The following is a 16,563-nucleotide window of genomic DNA, read 5'->3' on the forward strand; positions in this document are numbered from 1 at the left end:
AAGACTTCTCATAAAGTCCAAACCCACACCTACTTCTCCACCTGTGTTTTTTTTATCTACACTCCATGATCTCCCTTACATTTTTTCTCTTTTTCTTACTTTCAATTCTTTATCCCACTGTTTCTCTCTCTTCTCCATCTCTGTTGGTCTGCGTACCCTCCGTTCCCTCTGAAACTGGCTGTTTGAGTGTTTTTCTTCTTCAGGAAGTCTTTTGCAGTTGTGTAATTCACCCTTCCCAGCAGGCTTGTGTGAGAGCCACAGACTGATGGGGTCAGGGTCTATGAATTCTGAATCTAAAATGGAAACGGTCTTTCAAAAGCTTTCCATCTAGATGAGAGCCAGACATTTTTCCATTCTTCAAAACGGACATTAACATTTCACATTTGGTTGTCAAATTTCCATGTGATTACATTCAAATGACATTGAAATACGGGTACAACAATAACCTTCTGACATTCTGTCGGTAGCTATTACAGAAGCAACTCATTAAAGCTATTGTGCATCCAGAAAATGTCACATATAGCCTTAAACACTGAAAAAGTACTAGGTCAAACCAAACCAACATTTTGAAATGTTTCATCATGGCTCTGCAAGCTAACAAAGCAACCATTTAAAAAAAACAAAAACAAAGGACTATAATTTAAAAGCTACTATAATCACATTTGACATTTTATAAAAATATAACCCCACCCCCCCAAAAAACAAAACAAAATTAAAAAAAAAAAAAAAAAAATACACATGCAAAACTGTACACATTATGCAAGATGACTGACGCACATAGCAGTATGCTACACTGTAGTCACAATTCAGATGAGTATCTTGGAAATAAAAATCCAAATGTTTGTAATTTTACATTTTTAATCCAATTTTGCATAGAATTTTTGAAATGTATTACAATTATGAGTCAAAAAGAAAATGTAAAAAAATGCAGTTGGATATACTAGTGCAATCAGTGTTAAATGTATTCAACATTTAATTTACCGGATGCTATTTACACATTGCATAAGGACATTATTGCTGCTGGGACTATATTTAATTAAACGTTTAACTATATATAAGATTACTGATTAATCTTTTTCTGTTTAATGGTATTTCTCATAACCACTGTTTCAGCTCACTCACTGGAGTTTGCACAGAACTAATGTTAAACTGTTATGAATATACTGTATATTGTTAAAAATGTCCATTTCAACATTCTGTTATGTTGCTTGATAATGTTATTTGGGCCTCACTTTATTTTAAGGTCGAATTCTCGCTATTAACAAACCATCAACAACGACTTTCGCCTCAATTAATAGTTAGTAAGGTAATTGCTAAGTTTAAGTATTAGGTGAGATTAGGGATACAGAATACGGTCATGCAGAATATATTACTTATATGTAGTAATATAGTGAGTATAGTAATATAGTACTACTGTTATACTATAATAGTATTATAGACAATATACTTATATTTATATGCATATAAGTATATTGTCTATACTTATATGCATATATATATACTTAAGTATATTAAGTGTTACCATTATTTGTTATGATATTGTTTTTATTTATTATAATAATTTTAAACACATTGGTTTGTAACTCAAATAGTATTTTTATTCTTCTAGTTATTACCCTATTGTGGTTAATGAATCGCTACATATATAAAATAGCTATCTGTGCAAGATAAGGTGGATACATGAAAATAAATAGCTGATAATTTGAATTTTAGGATGTATTCACTCCAGGAAAGTCCACTAGTTCATTTGCTTTGGTCTGGACCAAATACAATATTGATTTTTGTTTTTGTTTTTTTGTTTTGTTTGTTTGGTGCGGTTCGCTTTCACACTGTCCTTTTTGCAACTGAACCAGAAATGGTAAACAAAACCACATGTGTTTAAGATCATCCATTCAACCGTACCAGAGTTTGTTTGGAAGCGGACTGAGACAACCACTTCAGCTGGGTCTCGGTACGGTTGTTTGGTGTGCACCCAAGTGCGATTGCTCTATTCACACCTGCCCAAAAGATCCGCACCAAGGGGGGAAACGAACTTGAGTTCGATTCAATTGAACCAAACAAGACAGGTGTGAATACACACTTGAAGAACTGGGTCCTCGAAAAGGATATCATAATTTTTCAGGGTTTTTGGGGGTTTGAAAACAGCTGTTATAAAAATACATCACAGAGTAAGCTAACACACAATAGGCCTACCATGAATCTCCTCTACACAGAGAAAGGAACAAAATTTAATGTTCTACTTATCCTGTATTCAGTCTAAAGTGCATACTGCATGTGGAGATGCATCAGTCATAAATGGTATATTATTTTTGGAACATAATCTTTCTTTCTGCTAATCTGTGGCGATTACCACCTGGTGCATTATCCTAACAGCTATATAACCCGTATCAGTATTCAGAGCATTTCTATAGGTGTAGCATTGATCGCTGCATGCATAGGGTAGAATAGATTTGCAAATAAGGCTTGATGGAAAATTCATTTCCTCAGAGATCCAGAGACACCATGTATTACGGTCGCTTGCAGAATGCAGAAACGTTGTCTTCTTACCATGCAAGGGGCGTTCCGTAGAGGGTAGAAGAAAAGCGGGCTTCGCACCTGGGCTGATCCTCGCTGACCTTTGGGCTGACTGTCGATGGCCAACAAGGCCCCTGGGGACAGAGTGATGAAAAACATGAAACAAACGTACACAGCATATCATCTCCCCGAAGAAAGGATGAAAGATAAAAACAGACTAAAACCAGTCAGAAGCTTATTTTCAATCTTTAATAAAGATTATTTATTAACCACGTCTGCTTAAATTATTTCACTTTCTTTTTAATTTATCAAGGTTAGCACTCTACTTCAAGTCCAAACAACAAAAAGTGCTGTTTTATTTAAATGAATAGTTAATCAAGCACAAGGTTAAGATCTTTAGGTGGAGGACCTGGTGATGGACAGCTGCTTCTGAGGCTTTGGGGAATGGACGGATGGGCCCTCCATTGTGGGCCCCTTCCTGGAACCAGTTGCCAGCCGCAATCCTCTCTTCCAAATGAGCAATAGCTGCCATTGAGGAACTGACCTGGTTGAGTGGAAGAAGACAATGAGACAGTTTGAGAATACTGAGAGACCAGAGAGATAATAATTGAGAGGGATGAAAAGAAAAAGAGAAATATGGGCTAACAATTGTATCCCTTAGCTAAAGAGCTTAGAAGCTTTGATGAGCCAGAGTCTTTGACTGTTTTAAATGTCTGAAGAGGCATAAGAGGACAGCTGAGTGTTGCTGAGTGCAAACGAGGATATGGTTTTGAGGTAAAGGGACAGAAAGGCAGGGAAGAATGTGTGCAGGAAGGCCACATTAAAAATGGCCTCAAAGCCTTTCCATCAACAGACAATTCATTCAACCCCATGCAGGGCTGCAGGGATGGCTCTGACCTTCATTAAGAAACATTGGGGGAAGAAACATGGTTGCCCTCCAGTGATCCACTGCATTACAGAGGATAAATTGCCTGCTGGCATGCAACTTACAAGCTTTGCTTGAGGTTCTTACAATCCAGAATTATGCATATAAAAAGACATGCTTCTAAGCAGTGGCTACGTGGGAAGTAATGATTATGGGAAATGGCTCGTTGATAAAAAAAGACAAATTAGACTATTGAGAAAATATTGACAGCTTCCTTCCTTCACCCTTCCCTCCGTCAAAATTGGTTTCTACCAAACACATATAAATAATTTAAAAATACATTTCTATCAATATTTTATCTTAATAAATTTAATATTTGTTTATATACCTCGGAAGGCATTTTCATGCTCTCACAAATGTTTCATCCCAGAACCAAAAAAAAAAAGAGTTTCACTACCATTAAAATCTGGTTTTAAATATTTTGGATCTAGTATTAAATCTTTAGATTAGATAGATTAATGCAAAAATGTTTTTTTTGTTTTTTTGTAAAATAATATTAATAATAAAAAAATGCATTAGGTTGAGAAAAATAAACTTAATAATAAAAAAAAAAAGTCTGACTTATTCTGAAAATCTGTCATATAATTGATCTTATATTATGACATTTGCTTCATAGGCAATTGTATCTGGTTTAAAAGAAATGTTTGTATACTGTTTGTCTTAATGACAACAACACAAAATAATGATAATGGTATTATTCTATTACTATTTGGCTGAGATATAAACTTGACAGAGTTTTCCTTCAAATTAACCTTATATAGGCTTTTAACCACAACTGTAGGGACCTGTGCATCATTTCTTCATGTGGTCTTTAGAAGTACATTTTCAACAAGCTTAACAACAAAGTTTATTAAAGAGACAATCAAATCTTGTGCAAATTAAATGAGTGGAATGGGTTTAAAAGAGACTGATTAACGGGTTGTTAATCAATATTAATATCTGCGGTGGCATATCGAACATGAACAGTGACATTTAGCTTTGTTCTAACAATAAACAAAGATCAGAATCCTGTTAAATCTCAAAATGTGTGTGGGAGCCTTTCTCTTTGCACTGCAGGTGGATCCACTGAAATTTGATTACAGCTGCTGCTCTGCATTGATCTGAGAGGCGTGAGGCAAGATCAGCTAATCATCCACTGAGGGGAGATGCAGCAGCTCTGGACTCACTGCTATTAACCAGGAGAGAGTAAACACATCGACCAGCATGACCACACTCACAAGGATTAGCATGAAGAGCAATAACAGGGAAAGAGAGAGAAAGATGACGAGAAAGAAGAAACGCTCTGCGCAGTTTGAATGACACAGGTTGAGATTGCAGCTTTCCGTTTTGCATTAAAAAAAACTGCTGGCAGTATCTGTGCTGCGCTTGCGAAGCTGAAGGAACGGATCACTAATGAATCATCTATGATGGAATGAAATTGCATCATACAGGATAGATTATGTGTGAAATAAAGGATCAGGACAGTGTGAGCCTCTGATCTTTAAGGTAAGGGGAGTTTAGCGCAGAAATGAAGCAGGGAATGATGGGAAAAGGCGGGGCCATCCGACAGAGAAAATGACAGGGAAATAGGCTAAATGTGGGAGATATTTCATCAGAACTGAAATTATTCAGTGGTAAAAAGTTTGAAAGTGCAATGCAGCAGTGAAAGTCTCATATACAAGCAATCAAGCTTTAGGACAAAGAAACACAAAGCGCACGTGAAAGTCTGTCAGTGTGCGAGTTTCATGCATCTAATAGTGCTGCATTCCAAACGGCATAAATGAAAGCATATATTAAGCATATCTAAAGAAAACACAGCGAGTGGAAGCACACACTTTCAAGAAATGTGCATGTATTTGCAGCACAAATTCTGTGCAATGAAGCCCGCCGTGTCTCTAGCACGCACACGTGCCATATGCAGGAAAAAAAACAAAACAAATTCTGATGTCAAATGTCAATGAATTGTTGAATAGAGAATGGCGATGCATCGGAGAATCGATTTTTTCTCCCACCCCTACCACACACACACACACACACACACACACACACACATACACACACACACCAATTTATTTCTCTTACAGCAAATTAATTGTATAAAAAGTAACTTGTTTATCAATTATTCTAACCTATATATTAATACAGTTAATTACAGTATCTCTTATTTCGCTATAAGACAAATAAATCTGTGCTTGGTGTGTGTGTATGCTGACCCTGTTTTTTTTTTTTTTTTTGAGAGAAACAGTGTGTCTGGGATGACAATGACTACTGAACCACAACAACTCCTGAAATGTCCAATAAACACAACTTCTGTTATATAATGGGCAAACACAAGATGGCTTCATTAAAGAGCTGCTGTTGCCCTCCTGAGCCCCCGTCTGCTGTCTTGTCCTCCAAATGAACGGCACTAATACTCACGGCAATGTTCCCCCTCATCGTCCCCTTGTGGACAGTCAGGGTTGAAGTCACACAGCTGGCTCACATTGATCTCCCGGCCCCCTCTGCAGTGATAGCGGCCCCGGAGAGTGACGTTTTGAGAGGTTCCTGGGTGGAGAAAGACAAGAGGGAATCAGAGACACTAATTACAGAGACAGTTCCCCTGAAGGAGCCAAGGTTTAAATCCCTCAAGGGCACAATGGTGATAAAGCAAAATTTCATTTCCAGTAACTCTCTGATTCCAGGGTCACCCTTGCTTAAGATCTAACCTTTGCGCAAGCAGCCCTGATCATTAACCATTAGCCCACCTTTAGCTCATTTTTATTGTACATCTTCCTTTACAACCACACATTAGGTGCAACAGGTTACTCTGAAGACGTTTACTTTATGTCTTTCCGATAGACTTTCCGCCGATAAAGTAAATCAGAAGGTTACATTAAAAGCTTCTGTGCAAACAAACACAAAGACATCAAGTAAATTCAGCACTTTGTGAAACTAAATGAAGCAGAAAGAAGACATAAAAGAGGCAAAGCCTCTCAGTAGTCACTTGTTTTTTTTTGGCTTCAATGACAGGAAAGGGTACTGACAAAGGCCATCAACAACTGAAAACACAAAGAGCCCTTTCCTGTCCAATAAAGATACAACAGATACTCCAAAATCGTGTTAATGTAATGAGAACTCAAGCACAGCTCTAAAGAGATGACTAGGATAACATTTTAACATAAACATATACAACTTCTGCCCTTTTGTGGGACGAGATACGGATCATTTTACTGTGGTACAATATATAGTTTTTATTTTTGCATATGTAATGCTAGCTTAACACGCTTTTAGAATATGTAGGACGGAACAATGGCCCAGATAAGTAGCGTGGCGACTGGATTTATGTGAGTTGAGTCTGATAGCATCACAGCGAACAAAACGAGATGTAACCGCGGTTTGCATATCTATGCAAATGGAAGACAGTCGCAGAGCTGTACAAACGGACCGGCTCACCAGGGGTTCATCATACTGCTGACAATGATAAAGAGAGTGATTGTACAGAAAGAAAAATGAGGGGGAAAAAACAGGCCCACTGATGTGTTTAAAAAAAAAAGAGATGTGATTTTATCACTGGCGGCTACAGAGGCATAACGCATCCTTGATCTGGGTGATGACAGATTTTGTTGGGAAGACACATGACTAGAGATGTTCATCGGAGATGATACTTCTTCAACCACTAGAAATCAAAACAAGCAGATAACTAAATGCCCAACATTGGCCAGGGATTTCCAAAATTTTAGCAGTCGATTCCAAAAAGGAATAGTTTTGATATTGTTGAGGAGAGCCAGTAATTATTGGGCAAATGTGTGTTGGCTAATGCTAGTTCCAATATTACAGACTTTAAAAGACCAACGTTCTGGAACTCTTGCTAGTACATCAATGTATGATTGGAGAGATGCATGAATGCTGGTTTTACTTCTTCTTCTTCCACATGTGCCCTTAATTTAATGGTAGCCTTAATGTAATGTCCTGGTAATATGTATGGACTTGAAGAGTTGATTCCATTGATTTCTACCATTTTTTATACCACAGCAAGCAAACCAGTACGTACGTAAGAAAATAAGTAAATAAATAAATAATAATACAACAAAACAAAATAAATGAATGCTAATAAATTAAACAAAATCAGTTGCAATTTGTTTAACTGGACTCTTTAAAAGTACACTTATGTGGCCTTGTATTTCATTAATATTATATTATCTGCAAGTACATGTTTTAATAAGATTTGAAGTACACTACAAGTGCATATTCAATGCAATTAAGTATACTTCTTTTTCACGATGAAACAAGGCCTTCACTACAAATACAATATTTTGACACAAATTAGGTTTTGTTTTTCTACCTGTTTTATTACACTGTTCAATATTGCACTAGATTAACTTACATTAACACCTGCAAAACCAAACCAGGCAATGAGTCTGGGTAGCGCAAATCACTGTAATTCAGGGAACTCTTGATTTTTTTTTGATCAGCCACTGAATGGGTGTATGGGTGAATGGATGTAGCAAGCTCGGTCTCTATGGTAGTTGTGGCCCTGAATCATAATTCCTAGTAAAAGAGATGCTGAGTGAACATTGTGCTTAGGGTGAGAATTATTTTTTTTTTTATAAAGGATGTGTTTTTTTAAGAATCCATTTACTCTCTTTCAGTCTTGCTTGATGACACATCGGCTAGGGATGGATTCTTTTCTATAACCCATCTGACTCCCTTTCATTTGTCTCTTAGTACTACATCAAATTGTGACTTGCAACTGCAGACACATTTACATGCGTTGAGCGAGAACCATCAGTTCATGAAAATGGCACAGTAATTAATAGTCCTGCTTCACATCTCAGCATGGCAGCCTTGCTAAATAAATACTTTTTAATCAAACGCTCTATGTGTATGGCAAGTAAAGAAAAAGAGGAGAAACAAAAGTCGAGGAGGTGTTAATACACCGATCTGCTCTGATGCAGCTAGGCTTTGTGATGAAAGAACAAAGATGCGATGGATATGTTGGACTAGTGTCGGTGTGCGAGTACTAAAATGATTTAATTATTGTTAGGCAGACATTTGACAGCCAGCCGTAACAGTGAGTCATACCACTAGCGGATAAACTTTCATATCAGTGAGCTGAAAGCTAAGCTAAGATAAAAGACGTCCAATCTGTCGTTGCACATGGGGAAAAAGCTTAATGACCATCATGAAGGTTCGCAGGGTCTGCGGCACAAATGCTAACCCTCGTAAACACTGCATGGAGGATGTGCTGAAACATGAGTCACCAAGAATCAGGCTCTGAAATATTGTTTAAGATCTTTCAAGGTTCAGTCACACATTTCATGCACACCATATGATCGATTGAATGTTTGCTTTCGTAATCATAAATAAAAATATAATATCTTGCCACGTGTTGTGAGCCCTGAGAACATTGTGTTAAAAGGCTGTTTCCATCCAAAAGCTCCAGATTAACTGTGTTACGTTTCTAGAAGAATTCTGGAGAGGCTTTTAACTTTTGCTTTTTTACATTAAAACATATATGTAGGTGAGTAATGCTTTTAATTATGTATGCACCATTGCACTGTTATTACTGGTTACTTACTATTATTAAATGAAAGTGATTAAATACCATACATCTTGTGTTCAGTTTACTATATCTGTGAAATATGAATCTCATAATTTGCTTATATAAAAATAAATATATACATAAATGTGATATATAACTTTTATTTTGGATGCTATTAATCGTTGCCCAGCACTTATGTATATATATATATATATATATATATATATATATATATATATATATATATATATATATATACGGTTCTGTGATTAGTGGTAAATCTTCATCACATGCTTTCAGATGGAGCGGCATCACTGACATTCGTAATCACAGATGAATTGTATTCAATTATGAATGCGATATTGTGTAGCTTGTCAGTATAAGTGTTTTTATTAATGTTTTTTGTTAATACTGTGTATAGCAGTAGTCAAATAAATGAATGTAACATGTCAAAGATGAATGCACTTTTGGAAGTTGAATGTAAGGGAAATGTCATTTTGGAATTGCTGTGGTCTAATGTGATATTGTTGTTCATGTTCTTGTTTATGATTAAATTTTCTTTTATTTTTGTACTTAATTTATAACATTAACAAGATTTTGGGAGCGATGACTTGATTGAATGTATTTTTAGTCCAGTGCCTGTATATAGGATTAGCATTGACCAAGTTCAGAGGCTGTCATATGTGGATCAACTTACTTTGTGTACTTTTAACAGTTTCAATATGAAAAATAACTTTTATATTGATGCAATGGATTTATTGCATTTAAAAAAAAAAGGAAAAAAAAGTCATGAATTTATTGCATTTTTGGGGAAAAAATAATCAGTTTTTATATTAAATCTTTGAAAATAAAAATCTGGATTTTTTTTTTTTTATGTTATTATAACCTAAAGATGCTATGTGAAAGTTGGAAACAGAAAATAGTGGTTTTCATCGTGTATAATGTTTTGGAAACAAACTCTTCATATTCTTCAGAGACCCCAACATGATTGTAAAGCGCTTTGGGTGTACGGCAATACACAATAAATGCGCTATATAAATGCATCCTCATCATCATCATATACACACACACACATATATATACTGGAATAAACTTGGGATTTCACTGCATTTCACATTAACGACTTTTTTTGTCTTTTTTTAAACCAATGTTTATTGTGTATAAGCACAATTAATATACTTTATTTATTCAAAAGGAAAGTTCAGAGCTCCAGTTATATCAACAGGAAATATTTGAACTCACTTTTAAACTCTCTCTCAAACAACAAGAAAGATTACCAACAGAATGAGAATTTAATGACTCCTTCAGAAACACATTGCCTATGAAGGTCACAGCAAGACAGTTGGAGACTTGGTTTCAGACTCCATTTCCTCCATCTTTGTTGTGTAACAAGAAGTAGGCCACGCAGCATGCTAAGTTCATGCATATTTTAAAAAATGGCTCACATTTCTCAACATAAAATGTGAAAATGCAAACCAAAACAAGAGGCCTATTTCACATCTACATCAACACAGACAATTGCTTGAAGGGTTAGTAGCTAGTTAGCTAATTATATAACTTTTATTAATAATATATAATATATTATTTTGTGCATCAAGTAATTCATGCACCAGCTACTGGAATTAATTATTAAAAATATTTGTTTGAGTCACTTTGGCCTTGACTAAATATGAAAGTTTTTCATTCAACAGACAGAGGACATTAATGTGAAGGTGAATGGGGGGCCCGTAGGGTAAACGTATCGAATGTGAAGAGAACACAGTTTGGAGATCTGAGTGATTATGAGGTATGTGTGTATGTTCGTTATATCAAAACATCACAGCCCATATTGCACACTTTAGACAGATACAACTAAGCCAGTCTGACACGCTGTGCTTTTCTCAATAGCATTAAGCACACTGTTCAAAAAAGAGCAGAAACTTTCTTCGTCCTGATTCTGAGAACCTGCCTAATGGGACCAGACAAAAGAAAAAATAAGATTCTCTGCAATTGCTTTTTTTTTTTTCTTTTCCCCACGTTGCTGACGTCCTTATAGTGCTGAAAGATTCTGATAATTCAGCACTGCAAAGTGGTATATGTTTGATGGTTGGAGTCTGCTGTTATAAAATAAGCTGACAATGAATCTGATATTGGACTAGACTGATAATGCTAATAGAGACCAGGCTTAAAAACATTGACCTTGTTATCTTCCTGATAACCTCATCATGATTATTTTCATTCATACCTGCATTTTCCTATCCTTTCCATCACATATCAATTCTCTCCTTCCTTCCTCTGACCTTTTAATTATGTTCTTACCTTTTTAATATCTATTTCCCCTTCCTTGTTTCGAGTCAATCTACAATGCAGATCTGGCAATTTTTTAAGATTTTTTTTTTCAGATGTTGATTTATGATTCATGTTGATTTGTGAAATTAATGATTAATTTTCTCAATTAATCAAAAGAACTCAGATATAACTATCAAGCTAATCTGTCCAGAACAACTCATTCATGCCTACTCAATCAATCTGCATTATATCTGACTGAGCAAACTGCAAGTCACCAAATTTGGTCGTATCAAAAGTACTACAATTTCAGGAAAAGCATGTTCTTCTTATCCTGCCAGTCACAGTTGAAAAAGGGTTTATTAACTGCACATTTATTTCTCTTCATTTCTGTTATGTATTAAAACTCATATTTCCTTCATTAATCAAGTAGTCCAAGGGGAATTTAGATCTTAAGTCTCATGCCTGAGCCCTTGATCATGCACAGCAAGTCAATCTGTTTACCCTCATCTCACTGAATTATATGAACCGATTATATGAAAATGTGAACTTCACTTTCAGTGTTCCTATCAAAGAATCAGTCATCAGCCCCGAACATGAGATTTTCACACAGGCCTCCAGAAATGGTTAGGTTAGCGCACCTCATGTTAGTTGGGGCAGTCCAAGCCAATGTGTTTGATCTACAGGGAAAGGCGTAAAGTTAATGCCCTTGAATTACACTGGACTCTCCCTTAGGACTACAGATGAAATGGGGGGGGGGGGCATCTATTTAGGTGCTCAATGAACTGTTCAGACCCACACTTGATTGGCTGAGGTAAAGCCATGGCATCATTTGTCTCTGTCAGATTATTCCACAACGCCTGAGGGGCAAAAGCATGCAATGAAATAACTGGTTCATTTTCTTTGACTATTTTTTGGGTACGTTTTGGGGTTGCTGCATTAGAGGAGGAGACAAATCAAAGAGGACAAGCCAGTGAGGAAGACAAAGTGAGATGATACACCAAAGCCCTTATTGCTAAAAGATGGTATGTGTTCCTGTAAGACAAAAATAAAAGCCAGAGCATATATGCTATAACCGCCACCTCTTGCTCACAGTGTATCTGTTTGCTGACCTCTACCTTTTTGCAACTGTGTTGACCATAAGGCCATAAACATACTCTACGGCTACACCAATGGTTCCCAACATTTTTCCTGGAGGATCCCAAAGGCTACACATTTTCGGACTCTTCCTAATTTGATTAGGTACACTCTAAAAAACGCTGAGTTAAATACAACCCAGTGCTGGGTAAATATTAAACAGAACACATGCCGGCTTGTTTTCAACCAACAGTTGGGTTAAATGTTTAACCCAACCTTCTGGGCAGTAACCCAGTCGCTGGATTCGTCCATATTTCACCCAGCGCTGGTTTGTATACCCAGCATATTTTAGAGTGTAGCTTATTAGTAGAGACTCCAAGATCTGAAATTAATGGGTCAGATAAGTGAGACATTCAAAATGTGTACTGTTGGTCTACAGTACCGTACAGTACAGTACAGTACAGTACATCCAAAAACAGGGTTGGGAAACACTGCTCTGTGCAATCATGCAATTCAGTCTGCCAAAACGACAGCTTTTGGAAAGTTCTACTCTATGATGAAATAGCGTGGATAAGCACCGCCTCTGCAGAAGAAGATCGACTTTGCTGCCTGTTTAGCCCCGTACACCGATTCACAAATGTAGCCTAGTGTTAACATGAGACGTGAACGCACAGGTCTAGAAAACCTGTGCTCTGAAAAAGATGCTCTGAAGACACCAGGGAGCTGTTCAGTGCCAAGTTGTGAGAAAAAAAAAGCAAAAAAAAAAAACAGTATTTGCATTGCCTTCCTTTTGATCCCAACGTTAGGAAAGAGTGTATGAACTATTTTTAATGAAGATCCAGACAGCGTCAGTAAGAACTTGGTCTTTTGTACACTTCATTTTACCGCAGATTCATTTACAAACAAGGCACAATTCGATGCAGGATTTACAAAACGATTGAAACTAAAAGACAATGCTGTGCCAACTATATTGGATCCTACAGTCGTTTTTATTGTTATTAACTGTTTTTATTACATGGTCACTGTTGCTTTGTATTTTAAATAGATTGTTTGATATGTGCTGAGTATTTTTTTAATCCTAAATCACAGCAGCGTGATTTTTTTTAACCTAAATCACAGCAGCGTCCTTCTGTGAAGAACGTAGGCTGTCAAACACACACAAGACAATCAATGCAATGGGTGTTTGCTTCCAAGTCAACAATCTGCCACGCCTATTCAAACAGAGCGTTCTGAAGAGGGGGGTCAAAAACAGGACAGATAAAAGCCTATTACTTGAAAATTATGATGTTTTTTGGTGTAAAAATCTTGATAGCATTATAAGTGGACCTCAGAGAACAGTACAAAAAAAAAAAAAAAAAACCCGGAGTAGTTCATGACCCCTTTAAAACGCTGATAATTCAATGCCTACTTGCGTTATGAATTCTGACATATTTTGAAAAATTCACAGACCATATCAGTCTGATTCAACAAATCATTCAGACTAGTTTTGGGAACTGGATCAACTGATTAATTGAAACAATCAGACAAAAAGGACTGATTTGTTCACCAGTGAAGACTGCTATCTCTCTAAAGAAAGCCTAAAATATTCACCACTTTTTTGTAATTACTTTTCAAAAGAATTTCACAAAGAATTTCACAATGAAACTTGCTGAATTCGACTGAAAGAAGGCTACAACAACCCCAGATAATGGAACTAAATATTGGCTAATTAGTTTTGGTGAGTTGGTCAAATCAAGGGTGCCAGACTCAACTCCTGGTAGGCTGCTATCATGCCGAGATTAGCTTCAACTCTAATTAGACACACCTGAACCAGCTAATAAAGGTTTTTGGGATTACCAAAAAAATATACTGGTTGGTGTGTTGGAGCAGGGGTGTAACTAAACTCTGCAGGACTCCTTGGTTTAAGATTAGTTGGTGAAGTGTAGTTAATTAGGGTTGGAGTGAAACTCTGCAGGATAGTGGTGGTCCAGGCACAGAACTGCACATCAAAAGACATCCAAATGTCTACTATAGACAACATTAGTGGCTGTACAACTGGTGAGACTTCTAACAACTTTTACCTCAGAATTTCACTTCTAGAGGTTAGGTTTTTTTTTAGCTTTTATTGTCAAAACTCTAAAGTTTATTGGAGATGTGGCCTAGCAGGTATTGAATGTTCCATGAATGCTTCTTTGTATGTGAAGTTTAACTCCATCTTATTTTATTTTTAATATTTTATTTAAAATTTTATTATTATATCCCTTGCTATGCCCACTGTTATATTGTAGCCCTGACCATCTGAAAAAAGGAGAACAAACCACCTGACCTTTTTTTTTTTTTTTTTTTTTTTTGTGGAGGCATGACAAGTAACAAACAATGTCAAACCCTGAGGCTACACATTCACAGGATATAGCACATCTCACATGGCAGTCCCATGTTTGAGACCAGGTCAAGAAAGGCCATGCAGGATGCATCACAAAGGCCAGTGTCTTTATATCAAAAGAAGCCCGAGAGAGATAGGAGGCAAGTCTGTCTGCTTCATTACATCTCGGAGGCATAAAGCCCCTTTGATTCCATTCCTCGTTCCTTGACCACCCTAGTGCTTGGCAAAGCTGGACAGTCACATTGCAGTTCAAACTGCTGCCTTTCAAAGATGATTGAGAAAGAGACTCCAGAGATTAAAGCAAGCAGTGTTATGAAACAAAAGGATGATGGAAACAAAGATGCAAGTAACCAGTTTATTGACAGACGGTGAAATGGCAGAAATGAACAGAAAGGATGAATGAAGTCTCTCGGATGGGTAGGTGGTGCAGGGACTTTGATGGTCAGCGTGGTGATGAATGGTGAAGAGTGATCCAACGTAGAACATCCAAAGACACGATAATCAAGACAAGACAAACCAGAGTTTCCACGGACGAACACACGATGAAACAATCCACTGACATCAAACAACGATCTGACAAACAGGAGAGATTGCAGTGAGTTTAAGTAGCCAAGAGAAGATGAGCAGCAGCTGGAGAGGGTAATGAGAACAGGTGACGGGGATACAAAATAATGAGGGCTAAACCAAATCAGACAGATCGATGGGGGGAGACAATGGGAGAAACCAAATCAGAACAATGACAAATACCAGAAACACCAGGAGACATGTAACACACAGACCTACACAAGTACACGTGACATGAAGAACATAATGGATTCATAAACCGTGACAGTACCCCGTCTCCTAGGAACGCCTCCTGGCGTTCCCAGACTCCCTTACCTGTCGATTGTAATCATCAATAAGGGAGTGATCCAGTATGTCTCTAGCAGGTACCCAACTTCTCTCCTCCGGACCGTAACCTTCCCAGTCCACCAAGTACTGGAATCCGCGTCCCCTCCGTCTTGAGTCCAGAATACGATTGACCGAATAAGTGGGTTCCCCATCTACGAGTCGCGGCGGTGGAGGAACCGGGGCTGGCGGATTAATGCGTGCAAAAAAAACGGGTTTGATTTTGGATACATGGAACACGGGATGGATTCTCCTGTACACTGGAGGAAGTCTGAGGCGGACTGCCACCGGACTAATGATTTTGGTGACAGGGAACGGGCCAATGAATTTCGGAGCAAGCTTATTAGACACGGATCGGAGAGGAATGTTCTTAGTAGAAAGCCACACTTTGGAACCAACGACGTATACGGGAGGCCTAGACCGGTGGCGATCGGCCCTGGCCTTGGTGCGCGCTCCCACCTGGACTAGAGTCTCGCGGGCTCTAGTCCAGGTGCGATGACACCTCTGGACAAAGGCGTGAGCAGAGGGGACCGCGACCTCGGATTCCAGACTAGGAAAAATTGGTGGCTGGTAACCTATACTACATTCAAATGGGGATAGGCCCGTGGATGATACTGGTAACGAATTGTGGGCGTACTCCACCATAGAAAGTTGTTGGCTCCACGAGGAAGGATTCTTGGCAACCATACATCGCAACGTTCTCTCCAAATCCTGGTTGGCTCTCTCAGTTTGACCATTGCTCTGAGGGTGAAATCCAGATGACAGACTAACAGTCGCCCCCAATAATTTGCAAAATTCTAGCCAAAATTTGGACACGAATTGGGGTCCCCTGTCAGAAACCACATCCGTCGGGAGGCCATGTAACCGAAAGACATGGTCAACGACTGTAACCGCTGTCTCCTTGGCTGAGGGTAATTTGGGCAAGGGAATAAAATGGACCGCCTTCGAGAACCGGTCCACCACGGTCAAAACTACCGTGTTACCCTGGGAGGGTGGGAGGGCGGTGACAAAATCTAGTGCGATATGGGACCA

The 16,563-nt window shown here is 37.9% G+C and overlaps 1 protein-coding gene across 1 annotated transcript in view; it reads right to left on the reverse strand.

Annotated features, from left to right (window-relative positions):
* The window catches only part of LOC306886019 (ALK tyrosine kinase receptor-like), a gene marked incomplete at both ends in the record, with an annotated part of 458,617 nt that overhangs the window by 48,196 nt on the left and 393,858 nt on the right, over positions 1 to 16,563 (reverse strand). The window contains 3 exons of the mRNA XM_079442870.1: positions 2,548 to 2,648; positions 2,924 to 3,058; positions 5,837 to 5,962. Of these exons, the coding sequence (XP_079298996.1) occupies positions 2,548 to 2,648; positions 2,924 to 3,058; positions 5,837 to 5,962 (362 nt within the window). The remainder of the gene's footprint in view (positions 1 to 2,547; positions 2,649 to 2,923; positions 3,059 to 5,836; positions 5,963 to 16,563) is intronic.

Source organism: Barbus barbus (assembly GCF_936440315.1).
Source record: "Barbus barbus genome assembly, chromosome: 20".
In the NCBI taxonomy this organism is placed as follows: Eukaryota; Metazoa; Chordata; class Actinopteri; order Cypriniformes; family Cyprinidae; genus Barbus; species Barbus barbus.